Raw genomic sequence first — 26,643 nt, forward strand, 5'->3', positions numbered from 1 at the left:
TTTCTGGCTTGGACCCTGTTGTCACAGCTCAGCCTTCTGCCTGCCTCCGTTCCACAGGCCCCTTCAGAGAGACAGCTGGGATAGTCACAAAGGCAGGGGAGAAAGGTTTCCATTCCAGCCATATTATTGCCCTGGCTTTGGAGAAGGAAGAAGCAGGTGTGTGGCTCTAAATGTGTTTTGAGGAGAAGCAGGTCGATGGCGGAGGACGATGCCTTAGAGAAGGCAGGCAGAGTGAAGGTTTTCTTCGCCTTTGGAGAGAATTTTCCTGGGGAAATGTTGCTCTTTATCATGCTGCCCAGCTCCCTGTCCTGGACTTTGGGTCCTGGTGTGCATGTGTGTGTGTGGGGCTGGGCACACAGAAAGCAAGGACGACCCTGCTGCTCAGGGCTCAGCATTGCCAGTCTTGCTGCAGGTCTTACGTCCCTGTCAGCAACTGGTTTCCATCCTTTTTTCCTGGTAACAATGAACCGGGTCCTGGCCCTGCTTGAAGCTTCCCTGCCACCAAGCTTTAGTCCTAAATCTTGTAAGCTGTGAGCTCTTATTTCTTCATTTTCAAACTCTTCCTTGGTTCCTCCTACTGGATCCTATTTTTTTTTCAAAAAGTGGGGCCTTCTCTTGTCCTTCAGGGACTAAAGCCTGTTCCAAATCTGCTGGGTATATCTGGACTCTTCAGCAGCCACCAGCTCACCCGAGGTTGTGTCCACTCACTGCTACCCACTATTGAAGTTCCCTGATGTCCACTGCCCAACCCCAACAGAGAGTCTATAGCCAGACCTCACTTCCTCCTTCAACCCAATCCCGGGCCAATTCTGCACACTACCCACCCACCACCCACTGGTAGCCACCCTGAAGCTTCCTGGACACGTATATGGGCCTCTGCTGACTGCCCACTGCTGAGCTCCCCTCTGCTGGGCTCTTCCCATCCAGCCAGCCTGCTTTAATGGGCAATGGATGGGATACCAGGTATCTCCAGGAGGACCAGTCTTTGTGCTGTTAGTGCCCCAGACTTGTAATCAATTGATTCCACTGTGTAAACAAAAGTCTGTACAGCCGTCCAATGGCACAGTTCACCTCAGACGTTAAGACAAATTGTGTTTGCTTTCTGGAAAGTGCAGATTCCATCTCTCAGTTAAAAAATACATTATGCTTCTGTATGGTCACTCTGAATATCCTGTCTAAAATTTCAACCCCGGTCTCCAGTACTCCCTATCCTTTTTTCCTTTTTTGTTTCTTAGCTCTTTTTACTAATAGACTGGATATTTTTACTTAATTATCTTGCTCATTGCTTATCCCTCTTGGTAGAATATAAGCCCTATGAGGGCAGGATTTATTTCGCGATTTATTTTATTATGCGTTTACCTAAACCAATTCCTGGCCGAGAGGAGTCACTCAACAAATACTGGTGAGGTAAATGAAGAAGAAAGTGGTGAATGAAGGGATATGCCTAGTCCTTGCCAGCCAGGCCACTGACCACCCAAGGCTGTGGGCATCCTGCCCCTCTGGAGCCTGGGCGACACAGACCGGGCAGCCCCACTCCTGGGCTTTCCGCTCCCCCATGGCGCAGCACTCACCTTCAGCTTGTGCTCATGTTCCTTGTTGACGCGGGCAAGCAGCTGGGCTTTCCTTCTGTTGAGGGCGTCGATGAGGGCATCACACTGGGCCACCAGGCAGGCCTCAAACTCCACACTGTTCTCCTGTGTGAGGAAGCACACCTCTCAGCCATGAGGAGCCCGGGCGCCCTGGGGCTGCCAGAGAGAGCAGAGCTCCCCAACCCATCTGAGGGGGGGAGACCCCTGCTGACGGGAATGGAGAGCAACTCTGTCCATGAGGCACATCAGGCATCTTCAAAATAACTGGATAAATTTCATTCGACAGCGGTAGTGTTTTGCTTTCAAGTTAAATTGAAACAGATAAATCTTACTTAATGAACTTATTTTTTATCAAAAGGAAACCACCTCCAAAGTTTGCATTATAGTAAATAAAATAAAGTTGAACATGAATCCTTTTGAAAGCTGGCATATGTCCACCTGTGTGTAGTGGCAGGTGGCATTCAGAAAGGCTGTAAGCCTAAGGGAGTGGGGTATTATTGAGGCATGAGAGATCAAAGAATCACTAAATTCAGGGGAAGAAAGAAGCAGGAGGATGGCAGCGGTCTCCACTATGAAACAATAATTCAATGACAACAGAAGTTTATAAGAATAATCCTGGGCAAACGTACTTCCTCCTTTCATTAAGGAAAGCAAAGTGAACACGGGTAGGCTGTAAAAGTCAGACATGAACCAACAGCTTGAGGAGGAAGGGTAGCCATGTTTGAAAAGAATGGTAGCTTCCCTGTGGTGTTTAAATTGAATGCTGGAGTTAAACCTAGATTGAGCTAAATCTGTACAGGCCATCGTCTTTGTTTTTAAGCAATTCTCTGGCTAAATTATAAGCATCCATTAAAGGTAATCCTTTCAATAAGTTACCAATGCAATTTTGACTCTCAAACCATAGTCTGAAAAACTATTGTAATTTATATCAAGTGAAAGCTGAATACTCACTCACATATACACTAACAGCACTGAAAAAAATAGCACCCAACTGAGTAAACTGTAAACTTCTGGGGGTTGGCAAGGAAGAAACAGCTTAGCCTATTAAATTTTAATTTATTCCCAAAGTTATAAAGAACTGTGTGTCTCTCTTAACATAATGACCTACTGAGAGGTATTTGGTAAATTTCAAATGCCAGCTCTTCTTTATATAAGGTGTGCATTAGTAATTACGTGAGCAATGACGTCTACAAACATTAAGTTTTGTTTTCATGGCAATTGCTTTTGAGTTCTCGGAGAAATCCCCTGGAAAACACCATTTAAGAGCTCTCTATGTCCCACGCGGGGCAATATTGGGAGGGAGGGGGAGCCTTGTCCTCACAGGCTCTGATTTAGACCAGAAAGAAAGCCTTGCTCTGAAGAGGAGGCGAGGTACAGAGGCAAGCCTGGGGTTGCATATTTTATGCCAGCAAAAGCAAAGAAGGGACTGACTGATAACCTCTATTGCTTTGGAAAACAGAAGGAAGTGTACAACTGTTAGGTTGTTTGGAATCAAAAGTTTTAATGTGGGCATGCATGCCAAAAAAGGGGCAAAGAAATCAGTTGTGAGACGCTTTGGAAAGCTGGCTTACATTAAAAAGCCAGTTCTGCCTTGACATGGATTAAATATTCACTTAGAAAGACAATTTACAGAAGTAACCTATAGAAAGGTTGCTATAGGTTACTTCTGTAAGGCAAATCTCAAAACATAAAATGGTAAACAGTAGGGAAAGTCATTACTTTAGCATCTCAGGCAGTTAATGGCTTATCCCTTTTACCTATAGTGGAGAATTCACGAGCTTCTAAATGCTGGCTGATCTGTTGGTCATTGATTTCAAATAAAGCAATATGAAATTGTAGTCACCAGGAGATCATGGTTGAAAAAATTTAAGTACTGAAGTAGAGGAGAAGAATAGAATATGGTGCAGGAAGGAATGCAAGAAGGAAGTTAGAAAAGGAAGGAAAGAAGGAAGGAAAAGTGTGACCTGTTTGTTACCATCAAAATAAGATACAATTATTGCAAGGTGTTTTGGGAACCTATAGAGTTTAAAAAACTAAACAATAATGACTCTGAGTTCACAAAGAAATAGGTCTCTTCCTAAATACACAGTAGTGGAGAATTAGGACCTCCGTGAGGAAGACAGGAACCACTTGGAAAACCAGGTTGTTTCTGGCTTGTTGGCAAACATTACCACCTCAAGAAGGGGTATGTTCCAAGTTGGTCTGCATGTGCATTTGTACGTATTAGAAGACACAGAGCAGACAAAAATAAATAGGAATTTCCTCACAACACATAAAAATAAAAGAAAAGAAACGGACAAACTCCCCCACGGCACAGAACATCTTATCCCCCAGGGTTTGCTCTGTCTCAGGTGCTGCCCGTACCTGGATCTGCTGGACCATGTTGCGCAGCTGCACCAGGAACTCCTTGGCTTCCTTGGCCCTGTCCGACAGCCCGTTCAGTGCCTGGGAGAGCTGGCTCTGCAAAGACCGAGAGGGAAACCAGGAGCTATAATCACATGAAGCAGCAACAAGACCATACAGTGTTGTGTTGGCCTGAGACCCAAGAGTTCTCGGCCTCCTAGATTTCTCTTGTCTGACTGGGGCCACTTGGCCAACATTTGTACATGTGGATTCTGGTAACAGTGGCGTCCAGACACCTTCCATAGCTCCTGAATAGTTAGTTTCTCCTCTGTAGTAGTGAAAACCTCTGGCCACTGCAGTCAAAGGCCCTTTTCAGGTGAAATTTGCTTAAAATTTCCTCATCTCATTAAGTAATTAATTCAGCAATAATTTATTCAATGCCTATTATTTGTCAAGAATTAAAAAACAACAACAACAAAAAAACACCAGGGAGTCAGATGATCAGATAATTATCAAAATTATTTAGCCTGAAGTCTAAATAATTGATCTGGGGTTGGTGCACAAAGAATGAAGAGTGTCAAGAACAGGATGAGGGAGGGAAGGAAGCATCACAGGTGTGATGCTCTGGGGCCATTTCACTGTAAAGATAGATCACAAAGGACACAACATTCTTTCTCATCAACATTGTCTTCCTTTTCCCAAGTACAGCCCTGTTACCCTAACTCTTCTCCACACCAGCCTCCTAAACCAAGATGTACTGTCTTTGTCATTTCCCACACTGCCCCATCCATATGGGGACGCAGTTCTGCTGGGAGCGCCACATGCCCAGAGAAGTACTTGCTTTCCCAGCCTCCCTGTCTGTTGTGGCGGCCACGGGACACACTGCTGATTGACGGGACCTAAGTGGAAGTTGGCTGGCGGCTGGTGTGTGTGTGGGGGGTGGTTTGAGAAAGCCTCTGCTAACAGGGGACCAGCATGGCTGATGCATTCTTCTTCCCTTTTGTTCCTGACTTTATGGCAAATGTTTTGTGACTCTCATGAGAGGAAGGCCAACATAAGAGAGCAGGGGTGGAAAGAGAAAGAGCCTGAGTTTCAACAGCATCTTTTGAGCATCTTGAACCGATACTTCAAGTCTCCTACCACTTGGCTTCTTGGTACGTGGGGAAAACAAATTCCTGGCTAAGTCCCGGTCCTGAAGTTTTCCATTACTTCCAGCCATTATCATTGTACCTGATACAAAATTCCGTGTCCTAGCAGTTTGGCCATATCCTTCCTTCCCTCCTGTCAACTACAGGGACAAACTCCCTTTCCCACATGCCTTTGAAAACTAAGCCCACTCTCCTCCTTGTGAACACAATGCCTCATCCACTCTTTCCTTTCAGTAAAAGGACAGAATCTTAAAATTACATCTCTTGATCTTATGATTATTTTTCTCATATTTACTTATTAAACACAAAGTTCGGCACGAAATCTCTTTGAGAATATGCATGCAAATGCTTGGTGGAAGCATTGCGGGGTGGTAGAAAGAACATAGGCTTTGGAAGGCTTCAAATTCTGGTTCTGACCCTTACTAAGTATGACCTTGAGAAAGTTAACCTCTGCTTGAATTACTCCAATGGACAAAATGGGAATAATAACAATACTTTGTAGTTGGCTTATTGTGAGGGTTCAGTGCATTCATCAATGTGAAATCTCCTGCTAATTAAGGGTAGTGGTTAAGGAAACTACTCTGAATTCATAAATGCTGCTGGTTACTGGTTGTTCAACTTTTTACACATAGTTTTACCTCATGTATAAAATGAGAAGAATACAGTTACTCGTAGGTGTTGTGGGCATTGCAAGATACACATGTCTAAAGCCCAGAATCCTGCTGGCGCATGGTGGATGCTTAATAATTGTTTGTTGCTATTAACTCTTATTGACATTCTTCCTTCTTGCTCATGAATACCTGCTGACTGACTGGGGGCATTTGAAGGGGAGATTCCTGGAATGGGATCTGTTGGAGAATATCCTTTATCACCTGTGCTCTGATTTATGGACTCAGACGCTGGAAGGATAGACCCACATAGCTGAGTAAGAAAATGCACAAAGTAGATTTACCCTTGCTGAAAGGGTTACTCATTTATCACTAGGTCCCAACTGCACTATAATTTGGGTTAAAAGTTTTCTCCTCAAGAACTTTTACCAGGAGCTCTGGGGATGAAGGAAGGAAAGAAGGTCTCATTTGGAAGAGTGGGCAATAAAATGAGAGACATATTCTAAAGGAGACATTTTTTTCATTGTTACTTTAGAATTCATAGCCCTTCTTTTTCTGAATGAGCAAATGCTGGCTGGGCTACCACAGTTTTCTCCACCTTTTTATGATAACCTATGCCTTAGTAACATTTGGAGGTTGGAGCACAGAAGCCAAATTCATTCGGCTACACAGAACTGAAGCAACCTGATTTCTTGTATTCTAGCTTTGCAATGAATTGTCTGTACAATGTAACTCAGACCTGACACCCATAAAGAATTGTTGACTGCTATATAATCCAAAAAAAATTATACCGTAGCTGACAAAGAGTGCTGATTCAAATCACTCCCAGTATTTTACATGGCAAAACAATAAGTGAATTGCAAAAATCTATTTATTTGCAGATTTTCTGTCTTTGTGTCTATGTTCAGTCCCAAGAATACCTTCTACCTGGCAAATGACTGTTCTGGTATTTGATAAACAACTGCATTATAAGATAAAGATTTAGAAACCTCTTTCTTAAGCTTTGCCAACTTTCGGAAATTGAGCAGGAGACAATGAAAAATTCTGGAAACAATTTATCACTAGAAAGTGCTCTTATTGTACGCATTTATGTGTGTGTTGCTTTTATAGGATAGTTTTTAATCACATTTACAAACTACATCTGATGTAGAAGAACATTATTATTGATTGACTTTGTTTTCCAGACGCATTTAAATTCCTGCTCTGTGCTAACAGAGATGTTCTGTATTCAGGACCACAGCGCAGCCCTGTAAATTCATACTGGAACACTGAAGATGCAAATATTAAGTGTGTTTCCGTTACGGCATCTTTGGCTGTACATGTCATTAGAAGCTGTTTATAATGCTTTAGCAATGGCATTCTGATTTCTTGGATATTTGTTCTCCAATTTCCTGAAAAGGTGTCATGATCAGAAAGTGAATGAGAGTAGGAAAATGATGTAGCCGAAGAAGCAGTGACAAATTTCCAGTCAAGGGCTCAGAGCATGCTCTGAATAACCAAGATCTCCCAGAAAGATGGCAAGTTGTCTGGAGCTTGAAAGAGACAAAGAACTCTGCCTCCTCCTTCCCTCCTCTCCTGCATTTCTGCTCCAACTTCCACCAGGACTGGCTCCTCTCACCTCCCAAAGGACAGGATGTTAGAAGAGATGGGGAGTTCAATCTGGGAGTGCCTATGGAGGCTATTTCAGAACCTATTACTATCTAGGCTCAGTAAATGGGATATGGAATTCTACGCATCCTCACCAACTCCTCACTGGCCCACGCGTCCGAGCATGTCCAGACAGAAGACAGGGTCTCCTTTCCTTTCCCTGCCATGAACACTGTTCATGTTGCCATTCCCCCCCCCCCCCCCCCCAATTTACTGCTACTATTGGATGGAGACAAACTGGGGCAAACAAAAAGAGGCTTCCTGGCTGCCTGGGATCTGAAGTTCCAGGCACAAGCGTTCTGCCTCCCATGGCAGCTCTGTCACAGTGCATGCTGCTCAAGACTGCATCCCATCCCACCTCCTTCCCAAGGTCAACACAGCATAGGAGCAAAGTGACAATCCATGCAATGGGATTCTGAAGGAAGGCCCGCCCCTTATCCCCACCCCCACCCCCAGGAGAATAACAATTTTTCTTGAAGAAATACCGATGTTTGAGTCTCATTACAATTACTGACGTTATATGATTAAAAAGTAAAAGCAAGAAATTCTAATAGTTACAATATACTGGCCATTTCTTATCAGCCAGGAACTCGGATGGGCGTTTTTAATGTGTCTCCTATTGAATCCCAATGACCACCCTGCCACTGTGCAGAGCCTCAGGGAGGATACATCTGAGTTCAGGTTTGATCACTCACATACGGAAGAGCCAGGACACAATTCTGACTCCAAGGTCATGCTCTCCGTTTCAGCCTCCCGAAGAAGAGAACTCTTCCCCCACCCATGCAGGAAGGAACAAAAACCTATGGGAAGAGCATGTAAAACCAAAGGTGAACTGATGAGGAGATTACGATTGATTATGAGGGAATTTGATTATGCTTAACAATTAGACAATAGGTAAACCATAGCATGGCTAGTTAACCTATGAGCTGTTCATCTTCTTTTTTCTGCATAACGTTTTTTGGTGAATTTGAAAAGGATCCCTGTCAAAGAGAGGGATCTCATGGTAGAGGACAAGAAGCTTTGGATTGGGGTCCAGTGCTGGCTTTATCACCTACTGACCTGACATGAGACCCCGGTCAGAAACTGGGCTGAATGTGGAATGAGATAAAAGAATGAGAATTCACCGAGTGGCCAGTACTTGGGGAGCCTTCAAATTGACCTGCCCAATGGCCTGATTCTCTCTCTAGCTAAAAGTTCTGTTCTTCCTGCCCTGCCCGCACCCTTCCGGCCGGATGGAGAGATCTCTCCCTGATTTCTGTGGTGATGAAAGTTCCTGGATCTACCCTAGCCCCAGCTCACCGTAGTTAGATGGGCAGGAGCTGCAGAGGCTGGCCTGCCTGGCGATGCCGCCCTGCTCTAAGCCCAGCAGCAGGGTTGGATCTGCAAACTGAGTAGCTGAGCCTGGGAACTGACACTCACTCTGGGGGGGGGGGGAGTGTGTGTGTGTGTGTGTGTGAACATGTGAGTGCGTATGAGGCTCTGTGTGTGCGTGTGTGTGAAAGGGTATGTGTGACTGTATGTGTATATACGTGCGCGAGTGTGAATGTGGGGATAGTGTAAGTGTAAGAGTATGTGAGAACATGTGAATGTGTGCATACGAGATTTCTCATCAGTGGTGTATTGGGAGGCTACTGGCTTTGGGTAAGCCTGGTGTCAGAGGAGTTTTACAGGTAGGGATTTGGTCCACTAAACTGCTGCTTATTTCTCATTGGTTGTGACAAAGATTCTCTCCGTGACTAGACTCTAGCTAGGCTCCTCTGAGCTGTCTTCTCAAGTAGGCCTCAACTTTGGCCTATAAAGATTTAAATAAAACATTGACCTAGTGTCTACCAACTCAAGGCCACATCCTTAGGATAATACCAGCCCCCATTAAAGGGTCTGTCTGACAAACTTAAGGCTGCCAAAAGAGTTTACTGTTGTTCTAGCCATCACATAAAGAAAGCGCCCGTCTCCCCGTCTCTGTGGGAGAGAAGTCTAACCTCGATTAGCGATCAGTGCCAGTTAGCAAACCTGGATGAGTGTCACGTGGGCCAACCCCTCCTTCCCACTTTGTGTAATTTTTCACTTCTCTGACTCTGCTGAGTTCCTGCCCTCCCCCTCCCTACTCCTTCATTCTCCCTTTAAAACGCCCCGTCACCTCTGCACGAATTGAAGTTGAGCTCAGTTCATGCTGGACTCTTTTCCCTACTGCAATAGTATATTACTAATTCAAATCTGTCCTTATCTCTGTAACTAGTATCTGGCTTGGTTTATCTTTGACAGTGGCGAACCCCGGCTTTGACCTAGGGAGAGCTGGGGCAACCCCTGGGCAACGAGCCGCCCTTCGGCAGGCCCAGGCTAATGTTAAGGTTAAGTGAGGAAGCACGTCCCCAGCAGGTCCAAGTTTCCCCGCCGAAGCTGGCACATCTCTCGTACATGAAGCAAATCACAGTATTTCTATCGTGAACTTGACCCTGTAACTTATGAAGAGGCCAGAAAGGACGACCTTATGCACTTTTAATCTAATCAAACACAATGTCACCTATAATGCCCTTTCCCACTCCTCAGTGCTAGACCTGCATACACAAGCACACAAACATTCACACCCAAAGTTAATGCATAATGCCATTTACCTCCTTTTTAAAAAAAATAGCAATTCAAACATTCTGTTTCAGTCACTCTTTAAACCATAACATGTACCAGAAATGCCATTATATCATCAGATAGAAGCAAATGAATGAGACAGATGGGGCAATGGCACCAACGTAGCATTGGGGTTCAGAGGACAGACTTGAAGGTCAGATGGACTTAGGTTTAAATTCTAGCCTTTGACTAGTTGTGTGACCATGGACACATTACCTAACTGTAGTGGATACTGAGATGCTCTGTCCAGATCGACTCCCTTTTAAAGGCCAATGCATCCCTCTTCCGGCTGCTGGGAATATCGCTGTTGATAGATTACACTGGGAATTGGTCTTGCCAACAGGGAACTGCCTTGCTCAAGGCTATGCCCTCTTCTGGGTGTCCCATGAGTGACTGCTGGGGCCCCACTACCTTGATTTGAAGATTATATGAAATCATATGTAGATAAAGTTCTTCTGTACAACACCTGGCATATTGTAAACATTTAATGAAGAGTATTATTTTTATATAAAAGTTATGTTAAAAGATAAACATATATCTTTAAAACACTCTGTCACACCACATGTCTCAGTTTGGGGTTTGCTCAATTATAATTACTCAGTGTGGTAGATTGTAGTATTGTTTACAACCATTTGCTCCCTCTCCATTTTTGCCACGTGACTTGCAGGGTCTCCTGTAGACAGAGCGTGTGTTCCTGCCCCATTGTCAGCCTTGGTCATGTGATTTGCTTTGGCCTAAAATGTCACTGTGATTTTCTGCCAGCTCTTTTGCTCTTCCTCTTTGTCACATGAATCTGGTGGTGTGTTGATAAACTGCTATCAAAAAACAAGATAAACTGGCTCTCTGATTTGTAGTGTTTACCGCTTTCCATGGTGTAAATATATAGCTGATTTTAGGCTATCAAAATAACATCACCGAACATGGAGTCAGGAAGACATGCGCACCATCCACTCTTTTGATGAGCTGGTATGAGCGAGGTCAGCACATCCCAAACAGAGTCTGTGACCTCAGAAAGAAGACATGTGGAACAGAACTTCAGACTACCTCCTATGATATTAATATAAATAAGAAATAAATCTTTGTTTCATGAGCCACTGAGATTTTGGGGGTTGCTATGCAGCAAAACTGACTAATACAGATGACAATGATAATTTTTCCCTTCATGATTTATTAATTTAATCAATATTCATGGAGTTTCTCTAATGAAGCAGAAGACTAGAATATTCTAACCAATAACAGAAATGTAGCTTCTCTACTACTCAGGGACAATGTAGCCAGTTTGGGACAGAGTTTGAATTCCAGAGACACTCTAATGAGTTTTTCAAGTTCTTCAAATTTAAGAGATTTCTCTGTCTTAGACAGGAAACTTCGAAACTGGAGATGCAAAGCAACATGGAGGATTTTTTCAGCAATGAGATAGAGGAGCCACTTTTCGCCTCATAGCACAGAAAAAAAAAATTTGTTAAAAACCTGTTCCCTCACCCAATGTTCATAGTTTCTTCGGAGAAAATTGATTTGCCATGTCCCTATGGCTTTAGCTTAGAGTGCTGGAGGCTGTAAAAGCATTCATGCAGCAGTTGTGATTGAAGGCATGAAACTTTAATAAAGCGGCAGGCACACAGGCTGTAAGGTCAACACGACTCGGCCCAAGGCTCTGTCAGAGAGCATGCCTTTCAGTGGACACTCTAAATCACGCTATGTGTGTCGTTAGGCAGTTACTAAGTACTTATAGCTGAGGATCAAAAATATGCCTTCCTTGGGCTAAGCCTTTGTGTAAATATTGGATTTCACATCCTGGAGATGGACTACAAGACTGATCTTCTTGGTGCAAATGCTGTCTTTTCTCTGGAGAATTCTAGGGCCCCAACCAGCAGGCTTTGAATCACTTTCCAGAAAACTGTGTTCTGTACTGACCCCCCTCTGGCGGCCTTCACGTCCACACTTCACAGTCCACCATGTTCTTCCAGGTGGTATAGCATTCTGTTTTGTCTGCTACTGCCAGGGAACAGTTTTAAGATAAGTAAACAGATTTGAGATCCAAAAATTTTCATTTCTCTACAGTATGTAATTGCCTCAGCTAGAAACTCTCAGTTGTACAAATAAGAGTTTTTCACTAAATAATTAAAAATATGCTCTTAGAAATACATGCGATAAAGTGAAAAAACAAAACAAAACAAACAAACAAACAAAAAACCCCCACTGAACTATTTTTCATATAGAAATGCTTTTACTGTGCTCTTTCGGAGAGTCAGGTGTTAAGTGCTAAATCAAAAATGACTTCTTACTCATCCCCTCGGATTTCCAGTGACAAGAACTTAATAGCTAGTGGGAGTAACACTTTCTATTTGTTTTAAGAAATAACTTCTTACCCCTTAATTCAAAAGCAGAATGTGCCCATTTCAGAAAAATCAGAAAATAAAAAGACTTAAAAGAAGAAGAAAATAAAACCCTGTCTCACCAGATTCACACTATTTACAACCTTGATAATAAACCCTTGAAATCTTGTATAAATTCATAGGCAGATATGTATGTCTCTATATAATGTATATCAACAAAACGGAGATCATGTCATATACCCATTGCTTTCTTAAAACCCATCTTTTCACTTAAGATGCTATAAATATTTTTCCATCTGGCTAAATATGCAAATATGAGCTCTGACAATTAAGTTCGCAAACTTGTTTTCAACGATGTTGCTAACGTTTTTTGATATCAGAGGGATTATTCATTATAAATTTGTGCCAACTGGACAAACAGTTAATCAAATTTACTATTTAGAAGTGCTGAAAAGGCTGCGTGAAAAAGTTAGACGACTTGAACTTTTCGCCAACAATTCATTGCTCTTGCATCACAACAATGCACCAGCTCACATGGCACTGTCTGTGAGGGAGTTTTTAGCCAGTAAACAAATAACTGTATTGGAACACCCTCCCTACTCACCTCATCTGGTCCCCAAAGACTTCCTTCTTACCCAAAGATAAAGGAAATATTGAAAGGAAGACATCTTGATGACATTCAAGACATCAAGGGTAATAAGACAGTTGTGATGGTTATTTCATAAAAAGAGTTCCACAATTGCTTTGAACGGTGGACTAGGCACTGGCGTTGGTGCGTAGCTTCCCAAAGGGAGTATTTTAAAGGCGACTGTAGTGATATATAGCACTATTTCTAGGATGACTTTGCATACTTAATTGCCCGACCTCATACTAGTACTCCCTATATAACACTGATAAAAAGTGGTAGGCTACTTGCAATGTTTTACACATATTAACTCATCTTTTCCTACAAAATAAACCAGCAAAGATGGATACTATTATGATTTAAATTTTTATAGGTGATAGAATTAAGCCAAGGGAAGTTAAGTGGTCAGAAGTCATAAAGCTGTTAGAAGGCAGAGCAGGGATTCAAACCTAGGAAGTCTGTGGCCAGACTATGCTACTGACCGCTAAACTGTAGAGTAACCTACTGTGTAGGTGCATGATAACTTATTTAACTAACCTCCTATTTCAGGACATTTAGTTTCCGTCCATCTTGTTGCAAAGAGCTGAAATGGAATTCACGTAGTAAGTATTTGAATACAGTCTTAATTATTTTCATTTCCAGAAATGAAATTTCTTGATCAACAAACTCTAAATTTAGAGGGTTTTTAAGATCATGTCATCAAAATGTCTCTGTGAGTGGTCAATTTATAAGGTCATGAGAGTAACACTTGCCTGTACATCTCACTCCAAATATTATGATTTGTATTTGTATTTGTAATCTGATAGGCAAAAAATGGAATCTCATTTTTCAAATCTGCATTTTAAAATTATGAGGGTGTTATTTTTGTTGTTGTTGTTGTTTTTTTAAGCGTCTTACTGATCATTTTTCCTAGTTAAGGTGTAAATTCTTGAATTATTTGTAAAGCACTTGGAAGAGGTCCTAGCTCATGGTGTCTTTTAAACAAATTAGTTTCTTCCCACTGCTGATAACTATCTGTGGACAAGGCTGGCTTCACCACCGTGTGTTTGTTTACCAAGAAAGCCTTAGGGTCCTGAAACTGGAAAATTCAGGTGGTCTGTTGGAGAGAAAGTGGAAAGTCATGGATTACTAGTTTTAGTAGATTATGGTCACATCTGTTTCACAAAAAATCTCTACTCTTTAGAGTTTACAATATAATCATTATTTTGTAGACAGATGCATGTACATGATAGTTTCTGATAAATATTCAATGGGTGTAAGAGAAGAATATATTCTCTTATAGGAGAGGAGATAGATAATATAAAAATAATATTCAGAATATAAACTTTTAAAATACATTTGTAAACATAAACATAATTGAATGTTAATTGGTTTATTCAGAAACCCAAAATTCTTGTTTATTACTTGTCTACTTAACTTATAAAATTCTAAAATAAACAGGTGATTCAATTTCTCACAAGGATTGTGCTCTGATCATCTTCTTTATTTCTAGGAGGTTTTGCTTTATGTAATATGGCTTTGTTGTTTGGTATATCTTCTTTGTGCATTCATTATACCGTTAACATTAAATCATATCCTTCTGTGTTTCACTTAGTTCTTTTGGCCTTGAACTCCATTTCACTTGATACTATTATACATACCGTTCTCTTTCTCTTTCTCTTTCTCTCTCTAGCATAGCTTTGCTCATCTTTTTTTTTTTTTTAAAAAAAAAAAAACAAACCTATTTTTTAAACTCAATATATTTGGTTTTTCCTTTGTCATAGGAAAACTTGGGCCATTTACATTTATTGTGTTAATTGACATAGTTGGTTTTATTCCATCAATATTGTTTATATATCTATTTGTTATAATCCATTTTTCTTGCTTTTTAAAAATTCTGTGCCTTTATCACAGTTTTAATATCTTAATCCCACTCAACAATTAATTTGGATGTTTTGCTATACCTTTCTGTTTTGCAAACTGTTACCTTCCCCCTCTTTCTTCACATGTAAATTTACATTTGTCCATGACTAAGTCAAAGTTAACTAATAATTTTGATTCTCTTATTTCATTACGTTCCCCAAAATGCTTCACTTAATCTTCGGTATCTCTTGTAAATTAAGAAATACCATTCTAAATAACCCCTGGATCAAATGGAAATTAAACCGAAGTTTGTAAATTATCTAGATATTAATGAGGAGAAACAGCTTATGAAAATATATTGCTTTTAAAAATATGATATTTAGGCTAGCTAGGAAACCCAAATACTCTTTATAACATTGATCCCACTAGAAATGTTCTTAGATGAAACTTGAAAAGCCAGGAACCTTTCCCTTCTCCCTATCCTGCACCCCCTAGACTTGGAATACAACCCTTCCCACCCCTCATAACTTTCAAAGCTGAATCGAGTGGTGACCAGATCACAAAAGAAAGAGGTGGCTTTTTTTTTTGCACTTAAGTGTTTATATCTAGGATGGCTCTGGCAGACTGTTCTTGTGTTCTGAACATTCAGTAATTTCAGAGTGTCTTTTTTCCCCCAGTATTAAGTTATGAGATTCATGGCAAGATATAATGGTCTCTCTCTCTTCTAAAAATATTTTTCATAACATCAAAGAAAAGATTGTAGAAAATCTGAGAGTGAAGTCACAAGTTTCCTTTAAACTTTACTGGGAGGCAAATATAACTGGTGGCATTACCATCCATTCTTCAGCCTTCAAGATACCTTGGGAGGGATAAAAGCCACACTTGTGGCATCTTCTGCTCTCCCTTTGAGCTTTAGATAGAAAGCAAAATGGCCACAAAGAATAAAAAGAATCGGATCCACTGCAATCTCAAGGTTGAGTGAAGGAACATTTCAAGGTTGAGTGAAGGAACAAGAACAGGCTATTCAGCTATTTTCATACACATGAAGCACCTGACCTCCTGATAAACTAGCAATTCTGTGAGATTGAGCGGTCTCAACAGTCTTGTAGCTAATCACCAAGAGTGATGCTTCCCCACCAGCCTGTAGTCAGTTATTAAATTTCAATGACGTCTTAAAAATTGGGATAGAGAATAGATTTCTGGTCTCCTCAGGTCAAGTGGCTATTGTTCATTTTAGAAGCCTAAATGAATGTGTGTTTCGGATACCGAAGTGTTCCTTTCCAACTTAAATCTGTTCTGGTCATCAGCTTATGGCTACCCTGAAATTTCTGATTACTTGAACTTTTATGTGTCTTAGAAAAACTACATTTTTTTTAAAGGCATGGGGTCATTAAGTGGCTAGAAAATGTTAATCACAATATCTCCATTTTAATTTTTATCTCAGGACACTACTACAACACTGATGCAGACATTAGCACAGCTTCTTTAAAACAAAGGGTACACAAGGAGAGACAACTACACACCTGCTAGACTGACAACCCTGAGTATTCGTGAGGATGGGGAGAATCACACATTACTAGTGGGAGTTAAAAATGGGAAAACCAATTGGGAAAACCGGTGGGTTCTAGTCAAGTTAAATATATACCTACCCTACATGACAGCCTATGTCCACAAAAGACTTGATAGAATGTTCATAGCAGCTTTATTTATAATAGCCCCAAGCTGGAAACAGCCCAAATGTCTATGAACAATAACATGGATAAATAACTTGCATATATTCAAACAAGGGAGTACTACTTGGTGATAAAAAAGTATACGCTAATGATACATGCAAAACAAATGAATTTCAAAACATTATGGTGAGCAAAAGAAGCCAGACACAAAAAAGTACATATTGTATTTATGGAAAGACCAAGAACAGGCAGAACTAACTCACAATGATAGAAGTAAGAAAAATCGTGACATGTGGAGGTGGGGAGATTGACTGGAAAGTGTTGAGAGGACATTCTCTGAGGTAGGGATATATTCTACATCTTAATCTGGGTGGGACTTACATATCTATCTATACACATACATACATTTGTATGTAAAAGATTATTGAAATGCAAATGTAAGGTTTGTATGTTTTCCTGTAGATAATTTATGCTTTTGAAAAAAGGATGCTTTTTTCTAAGGATTAATATTCCTGATGTAGTTATCTGTTTACTAAGAAGTCTATGCTGTATAGAAAAAAAAGTATTTTTTCAGATGTTCTTCTTTTTTCCAATTGACCCTCTGATTTAAATAGATACCCACAAAACCCTCGAGCACCAATAGAAATATTTTACTCAGTTTTTTTTAAATACTTGATATTGGGAGCCCTCCACTCAAAGGCCTTGGATAAAGACAGTTACCTCTCATAACCTTCCTCTGGTCATGTTGTCATTTTTCTTCTGTTGCAGATACCCAGCAGCACCTGAAATCTAGTCACATGGCAACTGCTAACTCGGCTTTGTGTGCTCTTTCACAATCACATAATTTTAAATTTAAAGATGTGTCTGGCTGACAGTCCTTTAGAAGGAAATAGACGCCTAATTTGAAAAGTGGCGATTCCTCAGGGGGAGCAGGAATGCCTGGGACCACGGAGTAAGACATGGGATGACACACACTACCTCTGCCAATGCCTTTGCTCACCCTCAGAGATGTCCCATCCTGTAGGAAGGCACAAATACCACCAGGCTCATACTACACAGGTGCCTTCCTGGTCAACGCATGATGCCGTAAGTTTGTAGGAAGAAGAACTCGTGTGCAGATGTGCTTGGTTCCTTTACTGGGCCTATGAGTTTGAGAGGCATGGAATCCCTTTTATACTGATGATAAATTTACATATTCCTTCTCTGAGAGTCCTAATGAATATTAGGAAGTTAAATTATTCTTAATATGACTCTCCCTGCCAGTACCGTGTTTTCCCGAAAATAAGACCTAGCCGGACAATCAGCTCTAATGCGTCTTTTGGAGCAAAAATTAATAAGACCGGGTCTTATACAACATAATATAATGTAAGACCCGGTCTTATATAATATAATATAATATATAAGACCGGGTCTTATATTAATTTTTGCTCCAAAAGACGCATCAGAGCTGATTGTTCGACTAGGTCTTATTTCGGCGAAACACGGTACTATGGTCTTAATTACTCTGAGAACAAAGTAAAACACAATCTTATTATTCTAATATATGAATATATGATCCTCTTCATTGGCAAAAGAGAAACTTTTTGAGATATCTTAAATAGTTTCTAAAACCCGATTAGGTTCTGCTCTCCCCCCACCCCCCAATGGAAAGGTTTTATTAGGATCCAGTATTTATTGGTCAAGTTCCATCCAAAGTAAAATGAATAGCGATCATCAATATTGTTCAGGAAAATGGATTTAAGCCACGTCACCCTTCCCCTCTGCATCTTTGTCAATCCATCTCCATGCAAGTGAATTGCAGCTCCAGCCTAGATAAATGGGAATGGTTTCCATGACAACAGATTTTTGCTCTGCTAGTTAGAAACTGAGATTTGACTCCCACAGAAATAAATCTCACCATGGGAGTGGGTTGATTTTTGTAAATGACTAAATAACTGTGCAATCATCTCCAAAGAAAAGCCTGTTATAAGCTTGCATGAGCAAGGGTGGGTGATGCGAGGTGACTGCTGAATCTGCCGCTAATATCACCCAGACAGAGCGATGTGCAGGGAATTTGCCTGTTTTGAGCAGCAGCTTGCTCTGCTCTGCACCCACCAAGTGTGGGCTACATAGCCTGGCCCTCCTGTGAATTTCAATGATGTTTTAATCCGAGGTGGAGGGAATAGGTTTTAGAGCACCTCATAGCAAATGGCAAGTGTTCACCCTCAAATGTCTTTCCTCTGGTTTCCAGAAACTATTAGTGCCTTGGAAAAGCATGCAGTATGGTATGAATTTAATTGTTTATTATCTATTTCTCTGTTAAACTGGGGCTGACATTGTACTTCTTTACCATCATTTCCTCCCTCTTAGTAATCTGTTTTATTTTGTTACTTAAAAATTACATAGAAACATTTTCAGGTTTTTAAACTTTCATTTTAAAACCTAACAGGGTGTTGTTTCAAATAATGCTTTATAAACATATTTTCCTAATCACATTTATACAAATCATCATGGTTAATTCCAATTTGTAAGAAAAACATTGCTAGCAATCTAGTGGTAGATAATTAACAAAATAAATTCCATCAGTTCCATTCCTGAATCCATTAAGCCATGTTTCCTTCTGAACAGTGGTTCTCACTGCTGAAGCAGGAAGTTCTGTGAGAGTGAGGTTGTGTCCTGAGCAAAGACCTGAGGAGGGAAATGAATGCGTAGCTTTGAATAACAATACAAATATTCAAAATGGGACAAGGACCCTCTGCAAAGTGCAAACTCCGTAGCTCCATCAACTCCTTCCCACCACCAGCTTGTGGGGTATCATGCTAAGTGAGCTGGTTTTTAAAAGCCTGCAAGTATTCGACAGCAATCCCTCAGGTCACCACCTGTCATTGTCGCCACCCAGCAGAAGATAATTATGGCCAAATCTGCTAAAGTGTTCATCTCGTATTGTGCACCTTCCTTGTCCCCTCAGCCTGTCCCCTGATGCCAACTCTCTTCCTTCTTTCTCTCAAAGCTTAGGAGTGACCTGATACCAGCCACTTAAGAATGATCTGCCAACTACCCCATCCATTATCCTTCCATTGAAATTCATTCACATTAAATTTTTTCTAAACCAAAAACTTCCCTTTTAAATCTTTTATTTCTAGTTGTCAAACAAAAACTTTGTAGCTAAGGGAATTTTTGGTAATGTGGAAAAAAGTGGGAATAATTTTGGTGAGGAAAGGGGATCTTAAAATTATATTAGTTTTATTTTGCTGGCCACAAAGGCAAACTGATTTATCTTTTTAGGATGAAGCTTCTCTTCTTCCATCCCTCCCATTGGGTATCTTCCTCCATAGGGTAAGAGCGGCTTTCCGAGGCCAGTGGAGGCCTAGTCCTATTGGCAGGTGGGGGTGGAGGATGACACTAGCTAATGAGTGCTTAGGACAAAACAGATTTCATTTTAATATAAACTAGAACTTTCAGCTCGGAGAGCTATCACGAGGTGTGATGGGCTACCTGGAGAGGGGCTGAGTTACCTGACACTGGAAGTTAGGCAAAGGATGTCAAGCTTATATTGGAACATTGAGAGGGGATTCAAGACCTAATGGGTCTGGGTTAACTGGAAGTTCCCTTCCAACTAGATGTCCTGTGATTCAAGGAGCATTGTAACATAAATTCCCATTAGAATAGAGGACATGTGGTGTTATTGCCAGTAATGTTGTGGCATTGTTTGCCTTAACTCAAACACCTTCATTAAAAATAACAGATCTAGTAATTCGAATATCTGTTAGCAAGAGAATAGTGACTGGCCCTGATAAGACCCTTCTAGTGAGCTTCATTATAACAAATAGGTCTATTACCTGGAATAAATAATTTTTCTCATTTATCTTGCTTTGGTCATCAAAGACAGACCCCAATCCAAGAGTGAAGAAGCAACAGTATGCACAAGCACACATGTTCACGAATTGTTTGTAGTGGTGAAAAAAACCCTGGAACCAACCTCAATGTCCATCAACAGAAGCAAAGACAAGTTTGGGAATACCACCCAGCAATTACAATGAAGGAACCAGAGCAACATACCTCAACATAATGTAACAATCTTGGAAATATAATGTTCTTTGGAAACCAAATTGCAATATAATAGAGAGGTGAAAAATTCAGGCTTTTAAATGATAACATTTGGGAAATGGAGGACAGTTTAGTGGTTCCAGGGGTTGGGAGTGAATGGGGTTGGAGGTGGGGGTAGGTGGTGGGGGGAATGAGATTCAGCAGTCACCTTGCATCACCCCCCCTTGCTCATGCAAGCTTATAGCAGGCTTTTCTTTGGAGATGATTGCACAGTTAGTCATTTACAAAGGCAACATGAGGGATCTTTGTAGGGTGGACCTGCTGATCATCTTGACTGTGGCGATGTCTATATAAACTTACACAAATGCTAAAATTGTACAGAACACACTCACACACTCACACACACGCACACGCAAATGAGTAAAAGTAAAATCGGGAGATCCGAATAAAAGCCGTGGATTGTATCAATGTCGCATATCAATGTGATATTGTGACACTGTACTATTATACAGATGTGCAAAATGTTACCACTGGGGAAACTGGGGGAAAGCATAGAAAGGATGTCTCTATATTATTTTTCACAACTGCATCTGAATCTATAGTCATCTCAATTAAAAAACAAAGGAAACATCATTTCAAATGTGAAAAACCTGGTAAATATTCTTGGTCTTCTCTTCTCTGATAGAAGCTTAAAATTTTTTTCATTCTCACAGAAAAAAACAATCTGATTTTCATTAAGAAAATTACTTTGAAAGCCATAGGAAAACATTCAGACTTTGGAACCAGACTGCCTGGGATTGAATCCTGGCTCTCTCACTTATTACCTGTGACATCTTGGACAAATAAAAACTCTGAACCCACAATAACTCACGCTCTTCCTTTCCAACTTCGGCTTGGCAGAATGGCCCCCACAAAGAAGGGTGGCGAGAAGGGCCGTTCCGCCCTCAGTGAGGTAATGACCAGAGCATACACCATCGGCATTCACAAGCACATCCCTGGGGTGGGTTTCAAGAAGTGTGCCCCTCAGGCACTTAAAGAGATCGGAAATTTGTCCTGAAGGAGATGGGAACTCCAGATGTGCTCATTGACACCAGACTCAACAAAGCTGTCTGGGCCAAAGGAAGAACGCATGTCTAATACCGCATCCAGGTGTGGTTGTCCAGAAGGTGTAACGAGGATGAAGAGTCACCAAATAAACTCTATACGTTGGTTACCTATGTACCTGTCACCACTTTCAAAAATCTACACAGTTAATGTGGATGAGAACTAACTGTTGACTGTCAAACAAAATTATAAAACTGCCTTAAAAAAGACAAAACAAAAAAACAACTCTCAGCCTTGGTTTCTTTTTTAGTAAAATGGGATAACAATAGCTGTCCACATCATCGAAGTGTTGTAACGGCTACCTGGCTCAATATAGGTAGGTACAATGTTTACAACAGCGCTGGCAGACTAGTAGATTGTTGGCTCTTATTATATAAACTCTATGATACCACTGATATGAAGTTTGAGAAACGGTATTACTAGAATATGGATCCATCTGTGTAGAGTAAGGCTATAAAGAAATGCATGGTGGTGATACATACAAATGCAGGATGTAATTAACTCTGGTAACGGGGAAGGGAATGTTGCTGGGGAGGGGCACAGAGGGAGCACCATCATTTGTCTGCATATTGTGCTATTTCTCAAGTCCTGTAGCTCAAATGTCACCTCCCCTGAGATGCTGTCCTTGACTACCCCGCCCCACATAGGACCATCTGTCACCACCCAGACAGCACCTTCATCTACTTCTGCGGCTGCACTCGTTCTTTCATTCTTCCCACTGGAGCTCTTGGATGGCCAGTACTGGTGCATTAAGCAATGGCTGACTATTGAGGAATGAAGACAATACATAGAAAACCATCCTGTAGGATGATGGAATCATGAGGCTGATTTGTTACTGGGTGTTGCAAAGTTAGGAAGCAAGAGAGGACAATTAAGCGTCTGCAGCAAGTTATTTGATTAGTAACTAATTAAATTATTCAGGATGTAGCTAACAGGGTTAAGACACTGGCCCAGGCCTTGCTGTACAAAGACAAACAGAAAAAGGGACATACGTTCTAGTATAGGAAAGACTCACACATATGATATGCATCTGGGAAGAAAAACGGCCAAGGAATGGTAACAACCAAATGCAATGTATGGGTTAATCTGAGAGATTCTTTTTACTTTTCCAAGTAAAAATAATGCAACACATCTCAGAGAACAAGAATAAAACTTTCAATGGAAATATATAGCTTTTAACAAAAGTTTATATTTAATTCTAATTTAAAAAAAAACACCTACAAGAACAATCTATTTTAAGCATATATAGTCTTATATCATTTATTCTTTTTAAAATATCCCCTTAGCAAATCTTATCATTGTATAGCACATGCCCTCATTCAGGCACCGAAGGGTTACATTTTCCTTCCTGACAATAGCTTGCTCCAAGATGCCATTTCCTAAATTTTACTCACGCAAGACTCTGTGAATGTTAGAATGATGAATATCTGGCGAAATCAAATTAAATTCCCCAATTGTTTTGCTGTGCAGTTTTCAGGGTTAAAATGGTTGTCTAGCAGCTTAGGGAAGAACCATTGCACGGGTAATCCCTTCCTTATGAATGTTTAACTGTACGTGCTGTAGAGGCCAGACTGAATATCATGCAGCTCTGTCCCCGAAGGCCAGTCTTGAGAATTCTCATCTCACAGACCTTGCAGACAGGAGCCATATTCAGTGTGACAATCTAGGAAGACAGCCACCAACCGATTCCCCAGTGAGTGTGCTATCGGCATGCTGATTACTCAGCATCTTCACATATACTTTCAAGAGCTCTTGTTAGTAGATACTGTTAAAAAAGTTCATGCATTTGTCTGTCTGCCTGCCTGTCCATCCATTAAGTCCTTCTGTTGAGCATGTCCTATGTAAAAATTATTGGTTTGTTAGCAAGGATACGAAGACCAACATGACTTAGACTCTGCCTTCAAGAAACTAGTGATCCAGGAGAGCGCAGGCATGCAAACTGGTAAATAAACACATACGTGTTCCAGTGCCATGAGAGGTATGTGTACAGGGTACCGTGGGGTTAACAGAAGGAAGCACCCAGTTCTACTTTGTGGTGGGTGTGGGTTGAGAGAAGCCTCAGAAGAGGAGGAGGAGGAGGAGGAGAAGCTTGAGAGCTGCAGGGAAGAGTTGTTCCCAGAAGAAGGAATGTAGCGAGCGTGGGCATGGCGGTTAGGATGGGCCTGGCTTGGTCAGGAACGGTGACAGTTCAGCATGGCTGCAGTAGGGTGATGAGGGGACATGGTCCAGAGATTTCCTGATGCTTCCTCTGTTTCCTGTAGTAACAGTGATGTAGCCATCACTGATCAAGCTCTTGCTAAATTTCTTAAATTAGCAGGCACAGGCATCACGCTTGGCTTTATTCTCTGGCTTTCAGAAAAGATCTGAACAACCATCTCATTAGCAGTACAATTTACCTTCTACCCAGTGACATGCGAGACAAGATCCAGTGATACCACTTTAAAATCCCTCATAGAGTCCTTTTTACCCTGAAGTTTTAATCCTTTGATATATCATCATTAAGATAGCACTACACTATTTAAAAAAGCCTCAGAGATGATTGATTTTGGCAAGATCAACAAATTCAAAAGCAAAGGGCTGAGTTCGATCCTGAATGCACAAATTTGAAGTCATTACAGTTGAGTCTTATCATTTGCATGAACGTAGTTTAGTGTAAGCACCATTATGGACTTTTATTCTTTCTTCAAGACTGAAAATATTACACTGGGTCTCACTGTGACTTGCAGTACTGTGAATACCTCTTGGCAGCTAGAATCTGTACACACAGTGGAGTTCTGCCACTTCTATTTCTCCCAGACACATTCATTACAGTGCTGCTACTACTGGTCAGAGCAACTTGGAAATGGCCTACACAAAGAATTACCATCCATTTGCTTTGTTATTCACTCATTCAACACCCCCTCCCCCCGACACACACACACACAAGCAATGAGCATCCACTCCGGGGTAGACAGTGTTCCATGCATGGAAAACAGGGTGGTGAACAAAATGAGTCCCTGCTGTCACACAGCTCACACTCTGCTGGGAGGCAAAAGAACAAAGATGTATTTATAGCTAGATATAGATATAATGCATGACACTATCTATATATGTCACATTATATAGATAGATATGTCTATCTAGCTATCTATCTATATAGCTGTCTATCCATAATGTCAGGTAGTGGTAACTGCCTTGAACAAAAGTAGAGAGGGTAAAGGCAGATGGAGAGAAAGTGAGTGTGTGCATGGGCACCCTAGCTAGTGCGGGGTCACAGGGAAGGCCCTTCTCAGAGAGTAACTTTTACACAGAGAAGCAAGGAAGCAAATCACGTGACCATCTGGGAGCAAACCAATCTAAGCAAAGGAATGCACTTGGTATGTGTGAGAAGTAGCAAAAAGATGGATATGGATGTGCCTGGAAAGAGGTGTGGGTGGGTCAAGAATGAAGGAAAGGGTGAAGGGCTAGGTCATGTACGGGTTTGTAGGTAAGGAATTTTGGAAGTAATGGATGGGAAGCCATTGGACAGATTTATATGATCTGATTTATCAGTTATATAAAAGAATTATTATAACCATATAACCACATAAAACCCTCCCTGCAAAAGACTGTATTCTCCAAAAATGGCCATATCTAGATACTTATCTTGTCCTAGATGTACTTCTAACAATGTGATACGCCAAAGGAAGGGTTCTATGTTCCCTCTCCTTTAATGTGGAGAGGAGCTTGGAATCGTCCCAACCAGTGGAATATGACAGAAGTGACTCTAGGTGCCTTCCAAGGCTAGATAGCAAAAAGGATAAAGTTTCTGCCTGGCTTCCAATCTGTCTCTGTCTCTATCTCTGCTGCCCTCCCTCCCTGACTCCCTCCTTCTTTTTCTCCATGGATGATCACCATTGGAACCCAGCTGCCAGATTGTGAGGAAGATGGGAGAGGCTGACATTCAGAGGAACTGAGGCTGCCTGCAAACAGCACCAATTTGCCAGCTGTTTGAGTGAGGCTCCTTGGAAATGGATCCTACAATTCAGCCTTCTTCTCCAAGGCTTCAGATGCCTTTGGCAGCAGCTAATATCTGATTGCAACCTCATGAACCACCAAGCCAAGGAGTGCCTGATTCTTAACCCACAGAAACTGTAAGAGATAATGAATTCTTTTTAGTCTCTAGGTCATGTCTAAGAGCTCGACCATATAAAGCTTTGTAGATCATGGTATGGATCTTGGATTTAAGCCTAAGTGTGATGGGAAGTCATTGGAGAGTTTTTAGTAAGGAAAGTCTACGCTCTGATTTACCAGTTACAAAAAGTATATATCATCTAAACCAGGTAACCACAGGAAAACCTCTTTATCCCTGAAAATTTTATCTATCTTTTTTCCTTCCTCCTACCTATTTATCCCACGTCTTCCATCCTGGCTATCCCTTTAATGTCTCTCTCCCTCTCATTCTCTCCCCCCATTCGTTGTTGCTCCCTTCTTTCCTCTCAGCTGATCTCACTTCCTCCCTTCTTGGCCTACCCGAGGCCACTCAGAGGAGCTGTGACTCTCTTGGCCAAACCACCACCGTGAAGATGCATTCATGGAACTTGCAAGTGTGGATGTAATTAGCAGAGGAGTATAATGCAAATATTAGGTTGGTGCAAAAGTAATTGCAGTTTTTGAATTGATTTTAACCATTTAAACCGCAATTACTTTTGCACCGACCTATAGCTAAACCATCCCAAACCTGGATTGTTAGTGAGGTATTAAGGCTCCCCAAAGATTGAACCATCTAGCAAACCATACTTAAAGTCTTTTATATGACAGGCACAAGGATCCAGCTACTGAACTCTATCAATGTCCTTATCTGGCTTGTCATTAAATTAATTCTCTCGACACATATTTTTCCAATGGCAGAAAAAAGACCTATAAATGTTGTAAAGCAAACTACCAATGCTCTAACACTTACGGAGCCCCTTTAAAAATAGCAAAAAAGCCAAAGTCTGTGAACAAGATCAGGAATCACTTTTTAGTTAAGAAGAACTCTTCAAAATCTTCTTAGCCCCTATGGTATGTCTGCTGGAATTCCTCTTCTCCTGGAGATTAAATTTTATCACCAACAGCCTCA

The 26,643-nt window shown here is 41.1% G+C and overlaps 1 protein-coding gene and 1 pseudogene across 12 annotated transcripts in view; one reads left to right on the forward strand and one right to left on the reverse strand.

Moving 5' to 3' along the window:
• Window positions 1–26,643, reverse strand: part of TRIM9 (tripartite motif containing 9) — a 104,695-nt gene that overhangs the window by 45,483 nt on the left and 32,569 nt on the right. For all 12 annotated transcript variants that reach the window (XM_074327481.2, XM_019725685.3, XM_019725684.3 and 9 more), the window contains exons 2-3: window positions 3,954–4,049; window positions 1,572–1,694 (exon numbers count right to left, since the gene is read on the reverse strand). In XM_074327481.2, the coding sequence (XP_074183582.1) occupies window positions 1,572–1,694; window positions 3,954–4,049 (219 nt within the window). The remainder of the gene's footprint in view (window positions 1–1,571; window positions 1,695–3,953; window positions 4,050–26,643) is intronic.
• Window positions 21,337–21,729, forward strand: LOC109444354 (large ribosomal subunit protein eL31 pseudogene; annotated as a pseudogene).

Source organism: Rhinolophus sinicus, chromosome 3 (assembly GCF_057876585.1).
Source record: "Rhinolophus sinicus isolate RSI-liver-muscle chromosome 3, RSI-T2T, whole genome shotgun sequence".
Classification (NCBI taxonomy): Eukaryota; Metazoa; Chordata; class Mammalia; order Chiroptera; family Rhinolophidae; genus Rhinolophus; species Rhinolophus sinicus.